The sequence below is a fragment of the Haemaphysalis longicornis genome, unplaced genomic scaffold (genome assembly GCF_048455015.1).
Source record: "Haemaphysalis longicornis isolate Haplotype H1 unplaced genomic scaffold, Haemaphysalis longicornis Haplotype H1 scaffold_4, whole genome shotgun sequence".
Classification (NCBI taxonomy): Eukaryota; Metazoa; Arthropoda; class Arachnida; order Ixodida; family Ixodidae; genus Haemaphysalis; species Haemaphysalis longicornis.
The window spans coordinates 45,591,074-45,615,747 of record NW_027526361.1 but is presented as its reverse complement, the minus strand read 5'-3'; the positions used below and the strand labels follow the sequence as shown (position 1 = coordinate 45,615,747).

At 46.3% G+C, this 24,674-nt stretch overlaps 1 protein-coding gene across 2 annotated transcripts in view; it reads right to left on the bottom strand.

The window, feature by feature from the left end:
* LOC144178625 (uncharacterized) overlaps positions 1 to 22,638 on the bottom strand; it is a 436,372-nt gene extending 413,734 nt beyond the window's left edge. The window contains exons 1-2 of one of the 2 annotated variants that reach the window (XM_077706615.1): positions 22,037 to 22,638; positions 21,841 to 21,874 (exon numbers count right to left, since the gene is read on the bottom strand). In XM_077706615.1, coding sequence (XP_077562741.1) covers positions 21,841 to 21,874; positions 22,037 to 22,054 — 52 coding nt within the window. In that variant the 5' untranslated portion in view covers positions 22,055 to 22,638. The remainder of the gene's footprint in view (positions 1 to 21,840; positions 21,875 to 22,036) is intronic. The other variant, XM_077706616.1, reaches the window with a different exon arrangement.
* Positions 22,639 to 24,674: the final 2,036 nt, after the last annotated feature.

The following is a 24,674-nucleotide window of genomic DNA, read 5'->3' as shown; positions in this document are numbered from 1 at the left end:
CAAGTAGTCTGTTTCATGACCTTAAAATTATCAATGTAAAATCCATTTACCAATTTAAGTTATCTCGGAACTTTAAATCCGAAACACCCAGAAACGTTGGCACAATGGCCGAACTTGCGGAACTACGAAAAAACGTCATCTCTTATCCAACCAGCAGTCCTGAGCAATGGCAAGTTGACACGTGCCGCACAAATTATGGAAAGCAAATGCTGAACTTTTGCCTCCGTTCAATGCTCAATCGACTTTATTGTGAACATGGAACTGATATTTTTACACTCTCTTTTAAAGATCTGCGTAACGCGTTTTTGTAGTGGTCTCATAAACCTCCTGTATAGTTTGTTTTTTCCATTGTATTCTGTTTCTCTTTCTGTTTTTGTTATCAATGACAATTATAAGTTGCTGTAATGCCGGATTGACTATTATTCTTAGCGTCACACTTATGGAATGCTTTACTGACCTCCTGGTGCACAGGAAAATATTTTCCCTGATCTAGTCACTATACTGCAGTCTCTGTTCTTTTTTATCGTTTTTTTTTTTTTTTACAAAAGTGTAGCTTTGCTTCTGTACGCGAAAAACGTGTAATTGCTTTGTTGCCAATATATGTACACGGCCTCCTGTTACTCGCCACTGTATGTCATGTAGGGGGCACGTACCTTTGTCAAGCCTTTGTGTGGCTTTTTGTCTGTGCCTCCAAACATCCTTAATGTTGAAATAAACTGAATTGAATTGAGAAAAATTGCGCCCACCTCCCCGCGAGAGGAACCCTGTGTAGATGCGACGCATCGTAGGGGTTCACTTGGTGTTTCCGTTGGATTGATTCTGAAATCGCGTGAAACGTGTCGGGAACGCGTATGATTATTATGTTTTATGATTATTATTATGTTTTATTGGCCAATCTTGATCAATCTCTCTAAGTGGTATGCTTGGGGCTTCGCTGTCGCAACGACCTTTACTCCATCATTGTTGCTGTAAGTGGGAGCTTCTTTTCTTTTATTGCAAGTGTTAAACATTGCCCCATCATGCGTTGTGTCAGTAGCTTCTTGACGTAGTTTGAATGAGTCAAGGATATAAGGCGCGTTCGTAGCATTTCACTGTGTCTCGGTTTTGTGGCGCAGTGGGAAGCGTACCGTGTACCTCGCGTTCCGCCCACAGGGTCGTGGGATCGAAACCGGGCGCCGCTAACTATTATTTTTTTTATAGTGTAGGGGGAGGGGTGTGGACGGACAACAACGCCGTATGGAGGGACAAGGCGAGTGAATGAGATGCAGTCGCATCTAAAACAAGAAAAAAATTTGGCCCATCTCCCCACGAGGGAGGACTCGAGTAAATGCGTCGCGTAGGGGGTGGGTGTATTGCGTTAACGTTAGTGTTTGGGGGGTGGTGGTGGGGTGGTAGTGAATGTGTTAACTAATATTGCCTATTACTATTAATTATTATTATTTCTTTCATATAATAATTATTACTTTCGTGATTTTGCGACTCGAGTCCCCGGGGGCCTCGTGGAGAGATGGGCCCAATTTTTCTTTTTTTTGTGACGCAAGAAGTGAAGGCAAGGAGTAGGTTGTTGTAAGTCGTTATTTATTTATTTATTGCTGTTGTCGTTGTATTGGACGCTGAGAACGACGGCTTTGTGGTCGCTAAAGTGTACTGTTAAGGGGTCTTTAAGCAGTGGTCGTGCGTTGCAGCAACTGGTGAAGACGAGATCGATGCAACTGCTGCCGTGTATCAGCAGCTTCTTGACGTAGTTTCAATGAGTCAAGGATATAAGGCGCGTTCGTGGCCCTTGATTCTGTGTCGCTTTTGTGAAGCAGTGGGAAGAGCACGATGTACCTCGCGTTCCGCCCACAGGGTCGTGGGATCGAAACCAGGTGCCGATAACTATTATTTTTTTTTTATAGTGTAGGGGGAGGGGTGCGGACGGACAACAACGCTGCGCCTGTTGTTGAGAGCGAGGAGGGTACGGGGAGAGACGCGCACTTGCGCCTCGCCGCGACGTGCATGCGCAGTGAGCGTGTGGCCGCCGCCGCCGACGGTCGAGGGACATCGTGCGACTAAGAAACGCTCCGCGTTTTAAAAAAGTTCCCATGCAATCCTAAACCGCCAGCCTTGCGGCCTTGCAAGCGTGCTTCACTGCCCACTCAGCCTTCTTGCAAAGAAGATCCTTCCAGGAAAGCAGCAGAAACCTAAAACCGGCCGCATATACCTCCTTATATGCCCAAGTATGGCTCAAACCTATTTTACACCGTTTAGCCAAATATACGTGTGAAGGTTGCCGCACGTGTGAAAATATTCGATCACATCAAGTGAGTTGATAAAACAGTCACTGCCAGGACGAGTTGCGATAATGATTGCAACTGCGCTAACCAACGCCAAGTTTTTGACTCTACTACGCAAAGCTGTCAGAATTATTAAAGAAAAGCGGTAAACACCTAAGCCTAAATCTACCATGCCATGCCTGCGCACCACGAGGCAAATTTATTTTTGTTTATATGACATCAATGTGTTGTGGGAAATACTTCTTTTACCGTTTAAGGTTTTCTTGGGACATAAACTGATAACTGAATAGTGTCAATGGCAAAAAAAAAGTTTTTTCACCTTCAAAACGATCATTTAAAAAAAATATGAAAACATAATTTGCTCTAAAGCCTCTTTCCCAGAAGAAAAGACATAGAACGAAGCGGGTAAGCTGAAGGTCTATTTTATAGCGGTGTTTTCTGTTCTTCTCTTTTTAACGTTTACGCAGTTTTGACCTTTCTGATATCATCGTAACTTTTTATTCTGTTTTTTCTTCGTTGATTTCTTCTGGCTTTGAGTTTTTCTTGGGCAAATCAAGTGGTGTGCTCATTTCGTATTTAGCAATGCACAAAGTGTCAGTTGTGATTAAGCTGTAAATATATTGTCAGAATCCGCAATCGTATACGCCTCGAGCGCGGCCTGTAGGGGCGCCACTGAAATCCCCCTAGCGGCCCTTTTCGAAAGCAGGCGCGGGAGTCTCCGTCTCGCTCCCCATTGTTGCCGCTGCTTTTGCGGCATGTTCACGACTGCGATTTAGCGTTTGCAAGCGTTGGAAATCCATGTTTATGTGGAGCAGTAACTCTGTTAACCAATGGGGTGTCTTTACGAGAGTGAAAATGTTTCTGACGCGATCTTACTGTGGTATATTCGGTCTGTATAAGCGCCAGATGTGTGCCACGGGCCAGCGTCGCGGAACCAGCGGATGCATGGACCTGATTGTAGTTACACTGCCCTGACTTTACTAGCAGTGTCTCCGTAACCCCCGGTTCCTCAGATCTTCATGCTACGGGTATGCACTACGATGTAAATCAGTTTTGTGTGCTTACGTATTCACGCCAGTTACTTTTGCCAATAATGTACCTCAGATATTGATCACCACCATTTACAAGCCAATGTGTGTTAATTTCGGGAATATTCAACGTAAGTACGATGGATGATGCAGAATTATACTCGGGGATCAGCACACGACAGGGTCGTCTTGTCGTGAGGTGAGAGCCCGCAAACATTCATCTGCTACATATATCCTCTGCGAACAGCGCGCAGACGGGCTTAGAATATAATCGGCGTCCGCGACTACACGCTTCTTCGAAATACCGTCACATGGCATAGGGAGCCTGCAGAATAAAGTATAAACTGAAATCAGAGGGCCTTATCCCATACCACACTCTTCCAACGACACCTTTCATCGCTTGTGAACTACCTATCCTGTATACTTCCAAAAATGCTACCGCCGAACGATCACCTGTTCTTTGAAGTCGAAAAACAAAACGACAATGAACGCGAGATTTATGTGTGTGTGATTACTAAAACGTTCATAGCTTGATTCCGCTCCGCATTTGTACACAGCGTCCCCTTTCACCCCCCCCCCCCCCCACCTATGTCTCGCGAAATAGCAGTGCATTTCGCGTATAGTTGGTCTGGTGAGCCCTACCTGGCTTAAGTTTCGACGAACGTCTTTAACATGTCAGAAGCTGCACTGAATTTTTTTCCCTTTTCTTTAGAGCTATTATGTTTCTTCCGCACTTGCACAGCCTTTATTTTTCTATGGTTTCATATTAGATTGCCTTGGTTCTGGCTATAAGGCGTGCGTGGGCACATATTTATCGACGTACAGGCTTGGAATATACTTAAAATTTTCGCATGGTTTATATTCTTATAAAATTTGCATAAGTTATTGTCCGGGGTTGGCTTAAGACATCCCCGAAACATATTTTCCTGCGACGTATACAAACGAAGCCGCATTCGTTGTCCACGCTGCAAAATGAAGCGAACCTCTCACTGCGCCAGTATTAGGTCTAAACGAGGCGACAGTAGAATTAATTTGTGCCTGACGTATTTGGAGGCGACAGGGGTGATATACTGCTACCGTCGCCGAAGCCCGGAAGAGCGGCGACGATGCGCGCAGAACCGCGTCCCCGGGTAGCTCTTGCAGGCGATCGCGTGCTCTACGAAGACGCAGCTGGTTTTTAGGTGACGTAACGTACTCTTTGCTTATTGGCCTCGAGGACATACCGTGGCGCCACCTACGAGTGACGTCACTTGTAGGACGCCGAATCGTGTTGTCGTCTGCTACAACACATTTCCCTTGCGTATGCGGAAGCGTGTTCCTTTTCTTGTGGCCACTGTCTCACCCGCTCCTTGTGGATTTGATGCAAATTACCAAAAAAGTTGTCTGTAAACAAAATAATTCGGGCAAGCAATCGGCGACTCCCTTGTTCCCGGCGACACCGCCGCGTTTAGGTAGTTGCTACCATCGCGACCCACAGCTCTTACATACGCAGCCAGCTAACGCCAAGGACGATGCAACTGATGCCGAGAGAAGTACGCTGTAAATTCATTATGAAATACTTGTGATGGGACATGTGTGTGCAAGCAAACACCTTGTAACAGCGACGGAAAAGCGTCGCTCACTTATGATCTCACCATGCGACCTGCTCGTCTTGCCTGATAAATGGATGATGCGAGAACGGTGATCAGATTGCTTCACCGCACATGTTTAAGTATTGTTATGGTCTGCAGTTTGGCTTAATCAGTGCATATTTCCCCTACGATGTTTTTGTAGTCATGCCCAGATTTGATTAACGATCACTGCCGTAGCCTGTACTCTGCACGGCTGATGTTTACTTTTCGCGACTTGTCCACAATGTATGAACGGTATGAACGCAAGTTTTTAACGCCTTCGAGCGGGTTCGGACAAGGCTGTATTTAATTTTCATTAGGGGCTCGGCGTGGTAATAATTTGTAATTGCAGCGTGTTTTGTATTTTTACAGTAAGCCGGCATTTCTCAAGCATGAATTTCGAAACTCACGACTGCTCACAGAAGGCGAGGCTGCGTACGAGACGAAACACGTCGTTAATTACTTCGGGTAATTGGGATATTTAGAATAGGAGAATCGAGTGGTGGGGGCCCTCAAGAAGTTAGTGGAACCCAAACGCAACACTCGCGTGCGCGACGGGAGGGCCTTCGCCAACAGCTCGCAGCCGGCTTCGGATGCGCGTAATCGGATGTTGGGAACTTTAGGCTTGGCGTCGCAGCAGATATTTCATCGCCGTTAGAGTTGCGAGTGACAGTCACTAACAGAACGTTTCACCACGCTGGGAACTCTGTAAGCGCGGTGATTTCCGTTGAAGCGATCGACGATCAAGATACCTGCACGGCCCCGGCCGATTCTTGCGCGTAAGCATAGCCATCCTTCGGCCGATCGCCGCACCGTGCGTGAACGGGCCGGCGCTGCCGGGACCGACCTCAACGGCCGGTCGGCGTAAATCGCGGCAGATATTTGAGCATCGCTTTGAAAACCGCAGCTGATGACACTACCTATCAGAATTTTTCATCACACTAACATCTACTTTCACCAATCTGGAACTTTTTTTCCACGACTTGTGTAATTTTAAAAAGCGGCGACAAGTTGTTGCTGCCGCGACCTGCGTCGGTTCGAGCCGCACCGTCGGCTGTGCGGGCAGGCACGGCGGGTGCGTGTGCTTCTGCAAGCAGTTAACCGTTCACGATTTCCTGCTTTATACATTTCTTGCAAACAAGTGAAATCTAGAAACTTCACTCGGCGATCGTCTAGAACAAGCCGCTGCTTGTATACGCTTCAGTCGCATGCGTAATACACCACCACGCTCATGGTGTTTGGTGTACCACAGTTGATACGCTTATACAGTCACCATTAGGTCGAACTGCGCTTGACGCACTGAGAATTAACTTCAAACGAAGGAAATTAACACGTAAATACTTTTAGAACGCGCTTCCTAAGCGAAGTGTCACGCGCTGCAAGCCAACTACGCAGCAAGATAGGAACGGTGATCCTACAAGTGACGTCAAAACGATCGGAGCGCCGGCCTCTCCAGTGGTGGGCCTCGCGGCCAATACACGTCACCATAACAAGTTTTTTTGAGGGCACGGAAAGGCGAAAAGAAGCGATACAGAACCAAAACACTGCACGAGTCCCTATCAGCAACGCAGCGCACATCCCGTCAACGCCGCGGAGAAGCGGCGGCAGGCGGCGCAGCGATCGCAAAGCTCGAGGTGTATTGCGCGTATCATTAGCGAATTTTCTTCTCAATGGCCCCGGGCTGTCACAACAATGAAGGCTAATCGGTTTAAGCTCTGACTGAGGCTAACTTAAAGCTTAGATTGAAATGCTGACGCGACATCTGGGCTGGGTTCTGTGGTGTGCTATATTTACTGGTACTTCAATACGACACCTTCTTGTTGTTGCTTTTTTAGATGCGCGTAATGTCCTGTTTCTGTAGGTTTATTTTGCTTTCGCCACAATAGGGACTATTATAAAATGTTTTCGCGGAAGACCTCAGGCGCAGAGTTTCCTTCCAGAGGAAATATAGTTTTCCTTCACTGGAAACATTTTCTGTAGACGATGTATGAGCATCTTGTGTATGAAAATGCCTCCTTTTTTGTCACGTTTCATTAGAATCAGCGCACCGTCCACAGATTGAAGGACCGCAATAATATGCTGATGCAGAGTTAAATCTTCCGGAAACTGAACTCAAAACCACTCGTAAGTAAAAAAAAAGTTAACTGTGCTGTCATTTACAAGTACGAAGCAGGTTAACGACACGCACTTAGTTATGGGAAGATTAAAGACAGCTAGTCAGTCTGAACATCACGGGTTAATTTTCTAAAATCAGGCTTGAGAGCTCGGCAGTTGGTGCCAGGAAAATTCTATCATAAATTACGCAGTCACCAGCAAAGACGCCGATCGTGATGCAAACACGTAGGGTAAGCCAGTGACGTAAACTAGAGAGAGCAAAGGACCAAGTTCGCTTCCATGCGGAAGCTCAAGCAGTACCTTTGGAAAAGATAAAATTGAGTTAAGGGCACCTCTGAATTAATTTCTAGAAAATAAAAAGCTTGATATCTATGCAACAACGCCAGTATTGGCGTTAAAGCGCCATTGTTTGAGTACACGGATGCAGTAAAAAAACTGACCAACATGCTTTAGAATTGAAGAAAGATTGCGTAAACCTGGTTCTAGCAAAATAAATTTCATTTTATTGCTAAGATGAAAACCTGCACCAATATACATGAGAATTAATAAGAAGATCATAGGAAAGAGTACAAACCAAGAAGATAGATAGTCCTTGTTTGATTTATTGTCACCTAGCAGGGCAAAATATAATCATGACGAAGAACAAGTAGCGCACGCAAAAAATAAAAAATAAAACGTTAAACCAGACGCATACTCTCAAATATAAATAAATAAAAAAAAGGGGAAGCTAGCATGGGCACAGCGCAATCGTTCGAGTCTGTGACATGGTTTAGAGGGCCGTCATATCTATTCGCGCGGCCCATTTCATTGCCTTCTTTATCGATTGCAAGACGCGCGCTCCTCGCATCAAATGAAGCGCAAGGAAGAGGAGGGTTGTTCCTCTGGAGGAACAAAACTAGTACAAAATTAGGGCTCATCATGTAAAACCATTCCGAAGGTACGGGCGCTAACAAGACGCGCGCAGCCGCCAAGAATAATTATTTGTAGAGGAGCGCGGGAACGGAGCTGTAACTGCTCACCGCTCGATGAGAGGAGGCTCATTCCTTGGGCCCCGCCAACCAGCGACTCGTTCGACGAGTTGTTGCTTTTGCTTCGGCCTCTGTAACCGGGAAGCAGGCTCAGTGGCATCATGGGAAACCGTTATTCCACAGTAGCTCCCGAATTAGGAGGGCTCTCGGTGGACCGCACAGCTGTCCTGAATCATCATCTCTAATTCCTCTCTCCCGCAAGCCGGCAACCTTTCGTCCTCTCCTGCCCACGGAGGGAGCCCCCATCCACCGCACCATTTTCATCCTTTCTCTCGCTCCGGGGCTTCAAGGAGCACCCCCTCCGTTCTTTCCGAAACGCCCTGCCTGGCTGATATTTACCCTTTTTATTCGTATCTTTTGCTATCTTGATTCTACCTCTTCCATTTCTTCCTTCAACTTGGGTGGTTCTGGAGCGTTTTCTTTTTATACCCCTCTCACTCACGCCCCCTCCCTCCCCCCCCCCTCTTCTTCTTCTCTCTCCACGATCGTTCCGTAAATAGCAGCCTCCGTGAATCTCCTTCCCCGTCTGCTTTCCTGCATGCCCCTCCACCTTGTTGCTTCACTCGTGTTGCGTTATTACGGGCTATCCAAACCGCTAGCGGAGGCATGCTGGCCGCTTTTAGCACGTTCAGCGGAGGGCGTAAAAATGAGCATGTTCATTCCTGCGGGAATATTTTCTTCTTGCGTTTTTATACGCGAGAAGAAGAATTGTCAGGCGTCCTGACGCGACGCACAGGCTTCAGTGCGTTTGGATTCACGCCTTTTCACGCCTTTTCAAACAGTGATGCGACGATACACACACAGTACGCGTGCCAAGGCCCACGCCGCCCATGCCCCCCCTCCCCTTCTTCTGTCCAGTATGCCACATGACACATATCCACACAGGATTTGACAAAGATGGCAATTCGCGTACCTTCCAAGTACATATGGAGGGTGACCTCCTCATGCTGACACCTGTATAGGGACACATGACATGTACTCACGCATAATTTTTTTTTCCACGCAGAATTGTAGTCGCACACTTGCACGTCAACAGCTGGCGCTGATCTCAGCTGCTGATATCACCTGGTAGTAGTAGTCCGTAAATTTTTGTCTAGAATCTAAAAAGACGTCACAAACAACGCGAGCTCGTGGGCTCCCGCAGTTAAAATTGCTCCCCGGTGAATTGCCTTAGAGTAGCTGAAGGCTGCGACCCTCCAGCAATTAAACCCGCGACCCGGTCGAAAAACTCGTCGCCATGTATGCAAGTGCACCCTTGGGCACCATTTGGTCCCCTACGGTCCTGTGGCGCGGCATTACAGAAACGTCGTGGCTAGCGGCTCTCGAAACGACGCTGCGGACATTTCGGTTACTTTGCACCTCAAAATAAAAGAAAACTGTTTTCAAGGCCATTAGCTACATTGTAGGGCAGACTTAATCCTTTAAGCGACATCTGTTTTGGGAACGTTTTTCGAAGTGCTGGAGCCTTTCCACGACGTTGAAAAGAAAAGTCCAATCCTGCCGTACCGTCTGTTAACAAGAAGGTTTTTTTTCTTTAACGGGACGTCTTCCCAATAAAGTATTTTTTTTTTCACCGAGCTTGTGTGAATGGCACACAGTCAAGTTAAGCTGCTTCCTCAATGTCAAGTTAGCTTCCTCAATGCAAACCCTCAACTGTTCTTAACTTCGATTATGTAACGCTAAAGGTAAGGTCATTTGACTGCTATCCAGACATCTATTTGCTGGTTGCCAAAATACCCATGGTGTTCGAATAGCTGAATAACAGGCACTGTATTGCTCCGCGAAAACGACTTCATGGACACTGGACAGCAAGAACCCCATTCGATCTTCAACCTTTGAAAACGCAAATTGTTTCCCGCCCGTAGTTTCTCAGGCATTTCTCGTTGCAGATAAGTGCATTGAAAGAGCTTCCGCAAACAGAAGCTATGTAAGTGGCGATATTTCCCATCCTTGCGTTGGTACACATAAAGAAGACCCACGCGACGCAAGGAGAGCGGCCAAAAAGGTGGCGCTGTTGGATTATAGCTTCAGGTGAGACTGAAACACGACTTTCGATCTGAAAAACCGATTATGATATGGTTTCTTACTCACGCATTTGTCACTCATGTCATAATTTGCCATGTGCTCTCTAGTTAATGCTTCTGCTGCAGTAAAACGAGCAGGTACCAAGATCTGTGGAGGACTCTGACGAAATAAAAAGTATTTTAACGGAAAAAACGTGTCACCAACGTTACATGTACGCCGAAAACCCCACCTACAATTTACCCCATATTGTTATGGATTTGACTTGCAAGCACTCAATCACTTTCAACAGACTTTACAGAAAGCTGCGGCCACACGAAGCGCCTTGTCGTCGCCCGGTTATTGTCATCGGCTCGAAAAACACAGCGAGGCAAAAATAAGGACCTCTGCGGGACAAGTACACACACAGAACGAAAATATAAACGTGAAAAATATTGATGTAACGCCAAAATCGTTTTACGCACATCTCACATGCCCCGAACGAACTTGTTATGGCGTTTTTAACGATAGCGACGGCTGCTGGGCTGGCCTGCGTCGAAAGAAAAACAAGAAGTGAAAGAAACAGGTGTTTTTGTAGAAGCGCGGATTCGGGGTTTTTAAGAGTATGATAGATTTAATATTGTTTTTCGTGCGCAAACACACCTGGGTTATGTAATCCCATTGTCACGAGACACACGACGAAGAAGCTCTGCGAGGCGCGCAGCCTGTGCGGACTGTCTGATGGACGCCATGTACATAGCGTAAATAGATCACTCCTCATCTACCATGATTCGTCTCATATCTGTCCCGCCGCCACGTGACATTTTGGTGAAGGGTTTTGGGCTTTTTGCTGTGAAAAAGGGTGGCGCCTTCCCTTCCTTTCCCGCCGTTCCTCTCGCCGTTTATGTTTGTACGCATCACTTGAGTCGATGGAGGTTCTATCGTTCTTCTTCGATTAAATATTCATTTTCGCTATAGCAAGGCTTTGGTGATCGGAAACGACGGCACAGCATTACGACCCCGTGTTCAAACCGGCATTGATTTCAGCTTTCTTATTCCCTGACTAAGCACGACGTGACGGCTACCCGCTCGAAAGTGCAATCGACGTATTCATTCATTAATCCATTAATTCTGCGAAAAACCCCTTCGACACACACCACCGAGCAATGCCTGGTGCAAAGAACCAGGGATAGGTTTGATTAGATAAATGTTGAATCTGTAACAAAAAACTATAGTTTGAACTAAAGCAAATCACACATTTTCGGATTGAACGTGTGCACGATATTTCATTTCTTAGCCTTATGTTGTTTAGCTCGCGCTTTCTTTTTTCAAAGGTCATTTAGAGTGAACGAAGTGACCATCTCTAAATCATACCGGCCACGTCGCTAGCCACGGACAATTCTTGTGGGCAAAGGAATCGCTAGCATACAATCAGTGAAGCTCACTAAGTTTTTATTCCACTTGCCCACCCGTAACGACTTGTTGAAGGTGGTAAAATAGCCTCCCCGGCAGAGTCCATCATTCAACCATTTTGTTCACGGCCCACCACTTCTGGACGACAAATATGAGGCCTGCCAGACTTATTTTAGGCGGTTTTTCTAGTCAATCAACTGGCCTATTTGCAGTGTTCTTCAGTTACATTTCTGGACGCCCCGTCGCTTATAAGAGTAGATCTGTGTGATAACACTTCGCACGTTGCCATTATGTGTTGGCCTCTTTGCCTATACGGGGTGTCACCTCTACGATAGCCTGGAAATGAGTAAGATAAGTAAGATATGGGCGAGTTATGAGAATGGCGTTCCGCTCCACTCAACTACCCCATAAACTAGGCGCTGTCGTGAGGCCGCCTGCTTGCGACACGCGGGCGTATATGCGCCTAGGTACACGACCCCTGCTACAGCAGATGTTGAGTGTCCCAGGGTATACGTTTATGATGCTCCGGTGTAGCACGCCAGATTATAAGCAGACTTTCAGCGGGAGTGTATTGTAGCCGTAAAAACAAGGCGTAGCAAATCGCCTTGGCTGTACTTGATGTATGCTTCCATGGGGGCTGGTCCCAGCTTGCAGCTATAGGCAAAAAAGTTGCAGAGCGGGCTCTTAGGCCATGCGCCGTTTTAGCCGAATGAGGTTTAGGGGCACAGAGAGTGCCCTAAAAGGCACTTCACGCTGGTGTCTGTTTCTCATCGCTGGCGCGTGCGATGTAAGTTGGGATTTGAATTCCACGAGTGCGCTAATGGGTATATTCTTTTCAAACGGTGAAGTGCAGTCTCTAGAATTACACGCACGAAAAAGTGATCCTTGTCTGAACCATGACAGAGTCGAAAAAACACCTCGAGTGCTGGTTAGTAGAGCTTCGGCGAGCAGTTTTTCTATGCTTGGAATGAAAGACAGAGGAAACCCCACAGCCAAGAATGCGACAAACTAAGTGAACTCAGACGCCACCCGAAGCGCACATTTTTCTCCATTTCCTTTTTTTCCCTGCGATTTCAAAGCCCTCTTCTCGCACAACAAACCCGCGACTTTTTTCTCCAGTGTTTTATTTTGTGGCGTTTTTGTGGTGTTTATTTACCCAGGTTGCCACCTATGGAAGGCGTGCCAGTGGTGACCGGATAGTTTCTACTGTGCCTTTCAAAAACCATCGTTACTGACATAAATACATGTATTCGACCGAAAATTTCACGACAAAAATTACGTGGTTCTGGCGCGTAGTATGTCACCCTTTTGTTATTGTTCTCATTTTTTCGCAAAAATCCAGCCAAGGGAAGGTGATCAACAGTGTCATTAGAAGCCTGATTCTACCATGTCAACCCCGGACAAAAGGCTACTGCTGCGCGAAGTGCAACTTCAATTGCATCAAAAAATCTTCATTTTAACACCAAAGGAAATCCTTTAGTTGTAGCCCACTGCATTACATTACGTTGCTGTTACTGTCGCCCTACAAATCTCCCACTGAGCTGTAATCCGAACGACGTGCGGCGTAAAAACGAAAGAAAGGGATTGAAAAGATGGCTGTAAACTCATCGTACGAAATGGACACCGATTTGAGAGAGAGAAAAATAGATATCTGGACAAGGACTTGAAAACAAACAACTTCCTAGACAACGACGCCAAAAAAATGTGTTTTGGAATCCCTATAAAGATTCCTGAGAACGATAGGTTATAATGGGCAGTTGAGGGTTTAATCTTGATTAGGCTCTTATACGCACGTGGCTGAAAAAGAGGCGCTGGTATTGAAAATAAGCTGTGGCCATCTCTAAACATACCCGCTCCAAGCCGGCCGAGACAGAATCCTGTAGTGGGATGTCAGCTTACAAAGAATGCCCTCTGGCGCCAACAATTTCAGTGCTGCGGTCGGCGAACCTCTGGATCGGAAACCATCATTAGCTTCATTCTCATCGATTTTTTTTTTTTTCGTGTCGTCGATCCACCTTTTTGCTTTTGCGTGCCGTCTGCGGGCTCGGAAGAATTACGCAGAGGAGGGGGAAACTTCCCACAGTGTTTCCAATCTGCGGTCTTGAAATGCGTATATGATGGAGTGGAAGCCCCCGAGCGCCGAGTAGCGCTAATGGTCTTGTTCTTAGAACGCATGATTCGAAGAATTTTCACGCGTGATAAGTTACGCGCACCGAGACAACGTATGAGGTGTGAGGAACGACAAAGTGCCATGCAACGTTCGCTTTTCTTCCTTTTAATGGCTGAGCTTTAGGAGGCTCCAATCCGCCGGATCCGTTCGTAATGGGCAAAAGCCGGAGCACTGCACCGCGCATGCTCACGCCTGCCTCACGCTGGAGCGAGAGGCGCGAAACACAACGAAAACATACGAAAACAAAACATAGAAAGAATACTGGCTTGCCATTTCGGTTCGAGGGGTGGTCAGTCACTTACTGTTTTCTTTACCCTTCCCCTGTTTTCATTTTTGGTCTTCCGTTTCAATAAAATGTTTTACTACTACTACTCGACAAAAACAAGAGAAACATGTGGTCACGTGGCCAATGACAGCGCTGACGTGATGCACGAAAAAACAGCCAGAAGCAGCGGCGGATCCCTCTTTTTGCGGGTAGTGTGTTGAGTGATCATAGGCAATGTTTTGCTCGTCGTGGACAAGCATCCTACTGGTTGTCTCGTTGTAGTGGGAGCCTTAGTTATATAAAGCAAACAAAAGTGTAAAAGCAGTACTCAAAGTTGCATCGTATGAAAATGAATGTCTCAACAGAGATCCAAGAACGGAACCTCGCTTACGCACCTCGAATCTATCTGCCACAAATTTCCAAAACTTTATTTAGTTACTCTTCCTCGTTTGTTTACTAATTTAACATTCAATTGTATATTTTATTTATTTATTTATTTATTTATTTATTTATTTATTTATTTATTTATTTATTTATTTATTTATTTATTTATTTATTTATTTATTTATTTATTTATTTATTTATTTATTTATTTATTTATTTATTTATTTATTTATTTATTTATTTATTTATTTATTTATTTATTTATTTATTTATTTATTTATTTATTTATTTATTTATTTATTTATTTATTTATTTCCTAGATGAAATTATTTCCCTGTGCCTATGGTTTTTCACTGCGCACTTGCAAACCTGGAGGGAAGTAGCAGAGTACGATACCAAATATGTTAATTAGAGGAAACGTGATTTTGGTTTCCTGGCATAACTGATTAAAACCACTTCAGGAAGAAAATTTTGATTATCCAGTTGTTTTTTGTTTAATTTATTCAAAGTGCCCATACTATATTACTGCAAACGTAAGGCATTCGATTACATCAATAAATAACTTGAAGTGGCGGTTCGTTCAATCTTCAAGCAGACACTAAATTTTAAAGTAACGAAATTTAAAATGCACACGCGCACACACACATGCTCATACGCATACACACAATCTCCTCGTCTTTTTGCAAGTTCAAGTAAAAGTTAATTTAGTCAATCGGTTTGCCGGTGCATATACGTTCGAAACATTCGACTAGGAAACAGCTTTCATCCATTCACGGCTGATCACATCCAGTTCACTAATAAAATTTGCCAAATTTTCACGAAGCTGGTGCATTCAATAACGCGCAAGGCTACAGAAGCGCGTTTCAAGAATTCAGCTGTCTGCATTGCCAAATGCCAACAGCAAGATAGAATACAGCGGTGTTCGGTACTGGGTGGAAAAATTCCCATTTGTAGCTTCAGAAATTCCTTATGTTTAGCATTTTCCACCGCTAGTTTCACAAAAATGCCTGAAAATTTCCCTGCATTTTTTTTTTTTGCAGCTTTAAGATCTTTAAGACGGTTCCTGTTCGGTTTTGGGTAGAATTCCTGTATATCGCGTAGCGCAGGAGTTGCGCGTATGCCACATGCCGCGGGTTCCAGTTCGACAGAAAAGCCCGCTTTTAGTGCTGCGCACAAGACCCCGTATTCAGTCAGTTCTGCTCAAATGACCATCGGCGATTGTGGAAGCGGCGGCAGCGACGGCTGCTCAGCTGATAAGCAGCCGACTATCGTGCGCCAGGTTTTTGTTCACGCCGCTCCAGGCCACTTCTCCTCGCCGCTGCCGCTGGCGCGGCAGCCCGGCGGCAGCTATTACATGCGAGATGGGTGGCTTTCCCGCACGATCTGGGAACTCAACATGGCGGATGTACGCGCAACTCTTCTTCCCTAGGGGAGCTATATACAGGAATTCTAGTTTTGGGTGCTAGGCAGCACCGCCTATCTGTACGTAGCCTTCCGTACGCAGACACCATTCGGAGAATCAGTTTCAGCGTGAAGTGAATTCCACAACATCTGCAGTTCAGTAGCATTTGACTATGCACTTCACGTTTTTTTCCCGAACAGTGTGCTTACTTTGCATTGTTAGAGAAGACTACCCGTATGAAGAATAACGATACATTGCAGGATAACTGGTGAAATTTTAGCTCAGTGCCGGGACCGCTGGCGCCATATCTCGTGGCAGGCAATACATTTTTGTATATTGCGCAGGACTTGATCCCTTCAGCCACCATCGCTCCGTGCTTTACCACATGTTTCTCACGGAGTATCCTTTCCTCTATGCTCCCTCCTGTTGTATGAACCAGATTGGAAATGGTCTTGGATGCTTGTGGCTTGAGGGAATACGACGGCGGATATTTGAACATAAATCTTACGAAGTGTTAAGGAAAATGTTTAAAACGAAAACAAAGTTAAAATTTATGCAAGGTCCGCTTTACTGACATTATTTTTTCTTTTAACTCCATAACCCCTAGAATTTTCGTGCATCCATTAAAGATACCTTTTTTTCCTTTTGTCCAGAAGTACAGGCGAAAATTCCCCCCAAAAGGGAAAATTCCCCGCACGGAAAATCTCTGATAGAATCATCAGCCAAGCAGATATGTCAGGAATGGTGCGGTTAAGTGGCTTTTTATGCGTTTCGCTGAATACCAGCGGGCCTGACAACGGTGAGTCGGCGCACATTCCCCCGCACTGTTCACACCATTCCTTTCTACCAACGTCGCGAAAGCAGATGAAAGATTTTCGAGTCGCAGTTTCCGCAAACGGAATGCGCTCCCCCCCCCCCCCCCCCCTACGGTTCTGCTTCACAGCATCTGTGGCGACCTAGAAGATTGAAGGGGAAGACACGTTCCGCTCAAGAGGCACCTCCGCGCGGCACGCTCTTCTCAATTTATTTCTCACACGACCAGGTTCTGACCAAGGTAGCTCAGAGCTTTGCCCTGAAATGCTGTGTAGCCATGTTTATCACTTTCGTGGGAGAATAAATAGAGTACGGATTTTTCGCGACCGAAAGTCTGTATCGAGAAATTATAGCCCACAAACAAAAAACGACTCTGGAGGAGGTGTTTATAGTGATTCACGGCATACAACGTGGGGCCTCCTTGGCAATAGAAGCGTTCGCCTTTATTTATTGCTATTTTTTATGAATGAGCTCAAAGAACTTTGCTGAGTTGGTATTTCGAGAAAATGTGAGTTGCTTGCTGATCTGATAAAAATGTTTCGAGTGAGACCCGCGAGGGCAAGACTGTATTTTGAAAAAAAATAGGGCTACAAATTTTTCTGCATGAAAAAGCGCGTAAACGTAAAAACGCATTGCTCGCAAACACTGACGCGCCTCTTTATAAGGTTATTTTTCAGTGTGTGGGTGAGACTTTCCGGTTTCTTCCTCCTTACTTTAGAACGTAAGCGCTGCGGAACAGCTATCTGCGGCGTTTACAGTTGCTTGCTTGTGTTCCATGCTGTTATTAGAGGTAAACCGAAATGTAATGGCAGTTGGAGTTTGTGCAACAATAGAAATGAAGGGATAACGTAACTCAACTGCTTGAAGGTTTTTTCGCGTGGCGTATGGTCCATCGTCCGCTAGTGCGATATTTTTTTTAGCCCTGCACCTAGCCATTTATACACCAGGCAGTCTCTGAATCGCTGTATTGAAATGAAGAATTTCTTACTCTACCTTTTTTTTTTGCTTATTTTTTCCCGTCTTTATTCAGCCCTTCGCCATTCAACTTAATTTCACGGTAGCTACACACGAGTTTGGCATCGGCGTGGTGACGCTCTTCTCCATTCGTGCTTTAGGACAACATTAAAAAAAACGTGTTTGTTATAGTACTGATCATGGAAGCCTTTCGCAAAGATGCAACAAAAACGAGCCGAAAAGAGCAAGAAGAAACGATCAAGCGTAGCGCAAAGCAGATCAAAGCGAAACCCTCTCACCCCCACGAAGTGAACAGAAGTTTCTCCGCAGAAGGTACTCTCTTCAATCCGGCCGGTGCATAGACGAATCGGAATCTGTGAGTCCGCGGCTTCCCATTATTTCTTAATAAACCCCCTCGTGTATTAGCGCGTGGGTATAGTTTTCGTGTGTCTGAGTGTGCGTGTGCGTCTGTGTGTGTCTGTGTGAGTGCGTGCGTGCGTGAGGGCGTGGTGTATGCCTGGGCGGCCGTGAATGCGTCTGTGTCCCCCTTACCCCTTAGCACAGTCACCCCGCACCCCACCCCCCCTCCGCATGCGGTGAGGCTCTTCGCAGCGGACTGTGTCAGTCTTGCCCGCAGTCGGCCTCGTCTGCTGGGAGCAGCCGCCACCCAGTTGTCAGCAAGTGTGCCACCGAATTCCCGCCTGAGTGCGCGCGTGCGTGCGTAAATGCGTGAAAACTCTGCATAGACGCCCCTCTTTTCGCTGCCAAGAAATGCGCTAAGCCCATCCCTAGGCTCTGAGGACAAAGGGGGAAAGCGCCGGGAAGCAACATCGGAATGTAGCTCCCTTTGTGTGAGTCGCACCAAGGATTGTTCTAGAGATCTGCACACACAGAGAACTTGGCAATGGCGTTGTTGCGAACAGTGGGGCATACCCGGACAGGCAGCCGTAAAGGCAGCCGAGGAGGCCGAAATCGCTTCTAGTCGCTTCTATGCTGTCACCCGCAGTCTTCGACGCTGCAGCAGCGGTGCCAAAGTGAAGGAGGCAATCGGTGGGTAGGGGTGGTCTCTATTCGTTGCCAACAGCGTGTTATCGTCTCTCGTGGTCTCTCGCACCACAACGCGGTGCGAGACTGTGCGGGAAAAGGGAAGGCACGAAACCAAAATATAAGCGCTGAGAGGCGGTCGTTGTACGAGATGAACAGAAATGAGCTGCCTAAATTTGACCACAGCGGACACACTGATTTACTGTGGTGTGCTGCAGAAAAAGAAAAAAAATTCTGGGTACTTTACTTCGCATCGTAGGTTATTTTCGTAAGAAAATGACTTATGGGCTTAAAATGTGCGGTGTACGTTTGCATACGTGCTTTGACGAGGAATACGTTTCGATCTTAAAAGTTGTCTTTCTTTGTCAAATAAGGTACCGATTGCGCTCGTTAAATTGTAAACGCCGCGTATAAGAGGATTGGTGCACTTATAGGGGTACAATATTTCTTGCCCTAAATATATTTCCTGGAAGCTTGGCTAGTCACCATTGGAATAACGCTAAAAACGGTGGCGTAAAGATTTATGCCAGTTTTATCGCACACATACAAGTAGGAGCGCATTTTTCCCGAGAAAACGCGAAAACAATCGGAGTTTGTCATGATCCATCGATCTTTTTCATTCTGCAAAAGAGGGAAAGTCTCTGCTGTGTTCCCGGAAGAGAAGGTTCGTTAGTATATTTGCGGTTTCCTGGTCCACTGTTGTGCCAGAGCGCCTGGCCCAAATGCGTTGCACGAGGTGAAGCGCCGACAGCGAGGCTGAGTCACGCCTCTCCCTTTCGTCGCTGCGGCGCGGCCGAATCCCGCATCTCAGAACGCTGCGGCGCGGCCGAATCCCGCATCTCGGAACGCTGCGGCGCGGCCGAATCCCGCATCTGAGAACTACCAAACAAGGGCATGTCGCTGCGCCCGGAGGCGAGGTCACGGAGACGGCGGGGGCATCGCCCTCCCTTTCCCCATTGGCGGCGCCGCTGACTCACCGCTTCGCTACCATTCGTCGGAATTCAAACTTCAGGCAGCGAGAGCTCTGATTGGAGCTATTAGAACTTCTCGGGGCCCCAACGAACTTCCCGGGCTATAAAAGAAGCCCGGAGGCTCTCATCGTCGGCATTCCTCGGCGGCTTCTCTCCAGCACCAGTCTCTTCGGAAGCACAGAGTGAAAGGGTGCTGTCGCCTTTGTGCGAGTCATGTAACGTTTGCTTACCCTGTACATACTGTATATAAATGTTACTTCAAGTTTTCGTCGGCTCGAGAACTTCTTCGCTCTGCTCTGCGCCACGTCGATAGCGGACGGAGCAAGGCAACGTCGCTACACCGGTGACTGCGCTCGGATGGCCAGTCGCAACAGTGGACGCTGCGGTGAGAGGGCCCAGTCCCAACAGCGGTGACAGCGGCGGGATGGCTGATTCCCAACATCGGTGACGAGCTGAAGGCGAGTCACAACCTTGGCGACCGCCCTGGGATGCTCATTCCCAACACCACTCTAATTTTTTTAATTCGTTTTCTTTTATTCCTTTGACAACTAGTTAATCTTCTTTGCTCATCACAATCACACATACGTATACTTCCCATTTTCATATAAAAGTACATCCGGTAAAACTCTTGTCTATAACAGTGATTTCAACTTCAACCAGCTACATCCGAAAAGTGCCGAAACATACTCGTTCCAAACATGTCGGAGGCAAAAGCGAAGGGCTAAGACTTCAGAATTCCGCAGTAGTTTTATTCAAATCCCACTCCGGCGGGGCAGGATAGGGCTGAGAGTACGAACGCTGTGTTATAGACAAGCCTTTTACCGGCTGTACGTACATACATGTCAGAGCCCACTTTTTTTTATAGCTTTGCGCTGAAGAATTAAGGCACGAAAAAGAACAAGAGAGTAGAAGGGGAAACATTAGCTGCACGTAACCTTGAGTCGGAAAAAACACCAGTTTGACAGAGTTTTTATTGGCATAGTCCCTACCTGATCACCCTACCACCGCCTAATAACATCGACACTACGTTAATTGTGACTGGCTTTTCCAACCGAAGGCGACGAGCAAAGAAAAAGAGGGCGGTAAATAGAAAAGCCTGCAACCAAAAAATACAAGCAGGGAATCTTTGGCACTTTAGCCTGTCAAAACGCCGTCGTCGTAATTCGCCCGTATAATTTCGCAAATACCGGAAAGAGAGGTGTATAGATATATCAAAAGGAAGGAAGATGGTACCAAAAAAATAACGGAAATAGGAGGGACCCCTGGAGAGACCGGGTACGCAGGAGAGGACAGAGCGGTGGGAAAAACTGACAAAATATAAACAAAGGTGGAATAAGTTGGAATGCAAGAGGCGCTTCACCGGGCTCTTTCTTCACGACGTCTTGGAGATGGTGCCGCTACCTTTGTAGTCGAGAATCAAGACATATGCTGGCACTCTGAATGTACGGCCCGTTATTGGAGTTATTTAGAAAAGTGCCTTACCAGGACATACAAAAAGAAGTAAAGGAGGGGCAAGGGAGAGGAAGAGAGACACCCGACAGCAGTAGTAAAAAAAAAATTTCGATCAAAACTTCAAGCCAAGCACAAGGGAAATTTTCTGACAAAGTCATTTGGTGGTGCACGCCTTCAAATAATTAAAGCAGGTCACAGAACAAAGAAAGGAGGCCCCATTCTACCTGGCGGTGGTTATCTCGCACATGCGCAAAATAGCAAAATGCGGCTGTTGCGCCGCTCAGACACCTTCCTGTCCCATTTTGTTCAGACAAACTGCGCACTTTTCTTGCTAGCAATTCACGTCTAGGCATGGGGAGACGCCTGAGTAATGCGGCATATTTGCAAGGCTGTCTGTATTAAAGACGTAGCTTATTCCGCTAAGAAAAAGAAAAAAAATTCATCAAAGATAACAATGTGCTCGTATGACGTTTGTTTCTTTTTGTTTCTATCGTAAATTTTATTCTGCGCTTAGCTTTTTAAGGTCGACAATTATTGTGGAACATTTTTGGGTGTTCGTTGCGTAGAATTGTTTGTCGGCTCCTTGCTCATTGTTTGTCCATCCCTATCTGCATACGCGACAATGTAATTATTTTTCTTCTTCTCAGTTCTTAAGCATTGCATTGCTCGTTTTGTAAGCTAGGAATCCATAAAGTTCACGATAAACTTCTTTCAGATTCGCTAACTGGCGCCGAAAAACTTGCTATGCTGCACTTTTTCGCTGGGAACAAAGGCGATGCTATTTCCTCTAGCTGCGTTGGCTATGGGGGAATTGATCGTTTATCCCCCCAGGACACGCAACACCAGTCACATCAAAAGGCCCGCATTCTTTTTCCCCAAGTGATAAAAAAAGAATGCTCAGCATTCGTCCTTACTTTGTGAGTTAGGTAGAGTGCTGACTTTCGGTACCTGATGGAAGAAGCCGCAAAAAAAAAAAAAAGGGCACCTATAAAAATCTGGTTAATTCCGTAACCCGTTTGCTGATGATATTGGGGCTATTCCTAATGTCCCATGAGAGGATTACAATTGTTTGCTTTCAGGGAAACATAATGGTTTAAAAAGTAAGCTTACCGGCAATCTTGGTTCCATTCTGTTTCATCCTCAGAGCCAGCTGGGGTCACACACTTTCCGCAGAAAACTTCTTGAATCATCACCATCATTTGTCAATGCACAAGTCCCAGAACATGTTCTCCAAGTTGCTCCTCACCTGCAGTCTCCTCTATCACCAGTGTGCCCGACACAAAAACAGACCTTACGTGCACTGCAGCCTACGACACGGAACATTTTTGTTGTGGCCAGCTGCCAGCCAACATCTGGTTTGCAAAAGGTAAACATAACCAGTTATCACCGTCTGAAGGATCCAAACGCAGGAAAGTTAATTCCACCGCAGTTCGGAGGCCAGCGAATACCGACGGAAACTGCGCAGCACCACCGACGGATGTCAGTCGTCGTTTAGTACACAAAGAACGGCCTGAACCACGTATGTCACTGCCGCGCATATCGGCACAACTAGCACGCCCATCTAGGGAGGTGTACTCAAAAGATTACACCACGTTTCCACGCAGGCAATAACGTAAAACAACCCGAAACCGAAGCAAGGGGTCTCGGGCGCTCCAAATGTCCCAGGCGCACTCACTGCAGCTAGAGCACCATCTGCGAGCGAAGGCAACAGACTGTCTAGGCAAACGTGACGAGGCATCATCGCGCGGCGGGCGGCGCACTAGCACCGGCGTCGGGCGACGTCATGGTATCGCCAGCGTTGTCACGGGCAGCTCGCCAGTGCTTGCATTTTAAGCGCATTGCAAGAATTGCAAGACGTTACAATTACCGCCCACGGCAACCACCGGCCCGTCGGAACGAAAAACGAGTCGACGACTCTTCGATTGCGCTTAGGAAAACGCTGAATGCAGTGATTGAGGACGGCGAAAAAAAAGTACGGTATCGCTACATGCCGAGAAAAGCCGTCTTGCACAATGGTTACCAATAGAGAAGCAGCGCTAAACAGCTTCTGTGGCTGACTAATAATTGTTATTGAACCGTGTTACTGGCTTTAGTGGTTAACCCGCACCAGTAGCTCAGTAGCTAAGGCGTTGTGCTGCTGGTCCCAAGGGCGCCGATTTGATCCCGGCCCCTGCAGGCGTTTTCTGATGGCCGCAAAAAAATAGTAGGCCAATGTGCCGACATGGGGTGAAATTACACTTTACCGCAAAGCGTATTCTGCTGACGGACTACGGCAAGGAATGCATACCAACGAACAATTTACAGCTTCGCTGCAAAAAATGACTTCCCTACCACGAATTTCTGAAATAAAAATTGTGATAAAGATTTGTTGAATAAAGCAGAACAATCAATTAACAACTATAACCAAAATATCTACGGAACTTAAGAAATAGAATACCATGTTTTATTGGGTTATTTTTATACGGACTTTCAGTGCCTTGATGTAGCAGCACACGCAATGTTAAGCACCCTCACGTTTTCTTGCAGGGCGATTTCGATACAAAGAGAGATTGGTTTAATGCAAAAACATTATATGACCGTTTCTGCCAAGAAGCCGGCGTGGAAGTTGGAAGCTGTGAAATGGCTCACTGGAATGCGTTCCATGGCCCAAGTTTTTCCAAAGCACAAGCATAAAGACAGAAATAGTGAAAGGTGGCCGTACACGCCAGTACACCGCCGAAAAAATAACGGAACGGACGAATGGAGCAAAACTAGCGAACTCACAGGTGCGAAATTCACTACTTTCATTAGTTGTACGATTACACGGCAGAAAATTGGCAGTGGCAGAAAGTGTAAGAGAACGACCCAAGGCATTCGAAATAGTTAAGGCGGATCGCTGAGTAAAGCATCTCAGACATCCGATTTTAAATTTATGCTCTCGCATTCACAATTAATAAGAAATGTGCAGGTAGCAGTTTTAATCAACGGCACCGCCTCCCCCGCCGATTGTGTGCCATTATGTATGTCCACAGTGCACATAACCAGGATGCATGACGTAGTGGCAAGGATGACTGGAAATCGGATCGGTCTGGAATGGCCTTGGCGTCGGCCGCCTATCGACTGAGAGCGAAGACATGTGAGAACAAAGTGGCCGCTGTGTAGGAGGATAAGCTCGGTGAGGCTCGAATGGAGAAATACGGAAGCGTTAAAGGAACGACCAAGCACCACTTGAGAGTGTCATTCCTGCCATACGTGAAAACGTCCCTGTGGTGGCGTAAACAGGGACATGTAAACAAAAATAGGCATAAATGTTTTGTTGATCGTTGTTCGTATTTTATTTACAAACATTTTCAACAACAGCCTTTGTAAAAGCTAAAATTATGCTTTAGAAAGAGAGTTCTTACCAAACAAATTCATTGCCCATATATCCCTTAAAAAACATGCGCCGCTCTTACTTGCTACAGCGGTTCACTATTGCAATAAAATGAACCGCTCGGCCGAAAGGTTGTTCCGGGCAACTCCCGTAGAAAGAAGCGCTCTTCTGGCTTTTCCGTGCTGACTGCCAGATTCTCTTTCTAGATTTTAGTAGACCAAGCTCTGCGCATCCAGGAAAGACAATAAAAAGAAACTGTCGCGAAGCTGTATGCGGACATACCAGCTATATAAAGACGGAGGAAGTAAAGAAACATTCGGCACTCAGCGACTCTGTTGAAACTACTGCGATGACATAGCGTCAGACTTCCGGCCTCCTCCATCGGGGAGCGGAAGC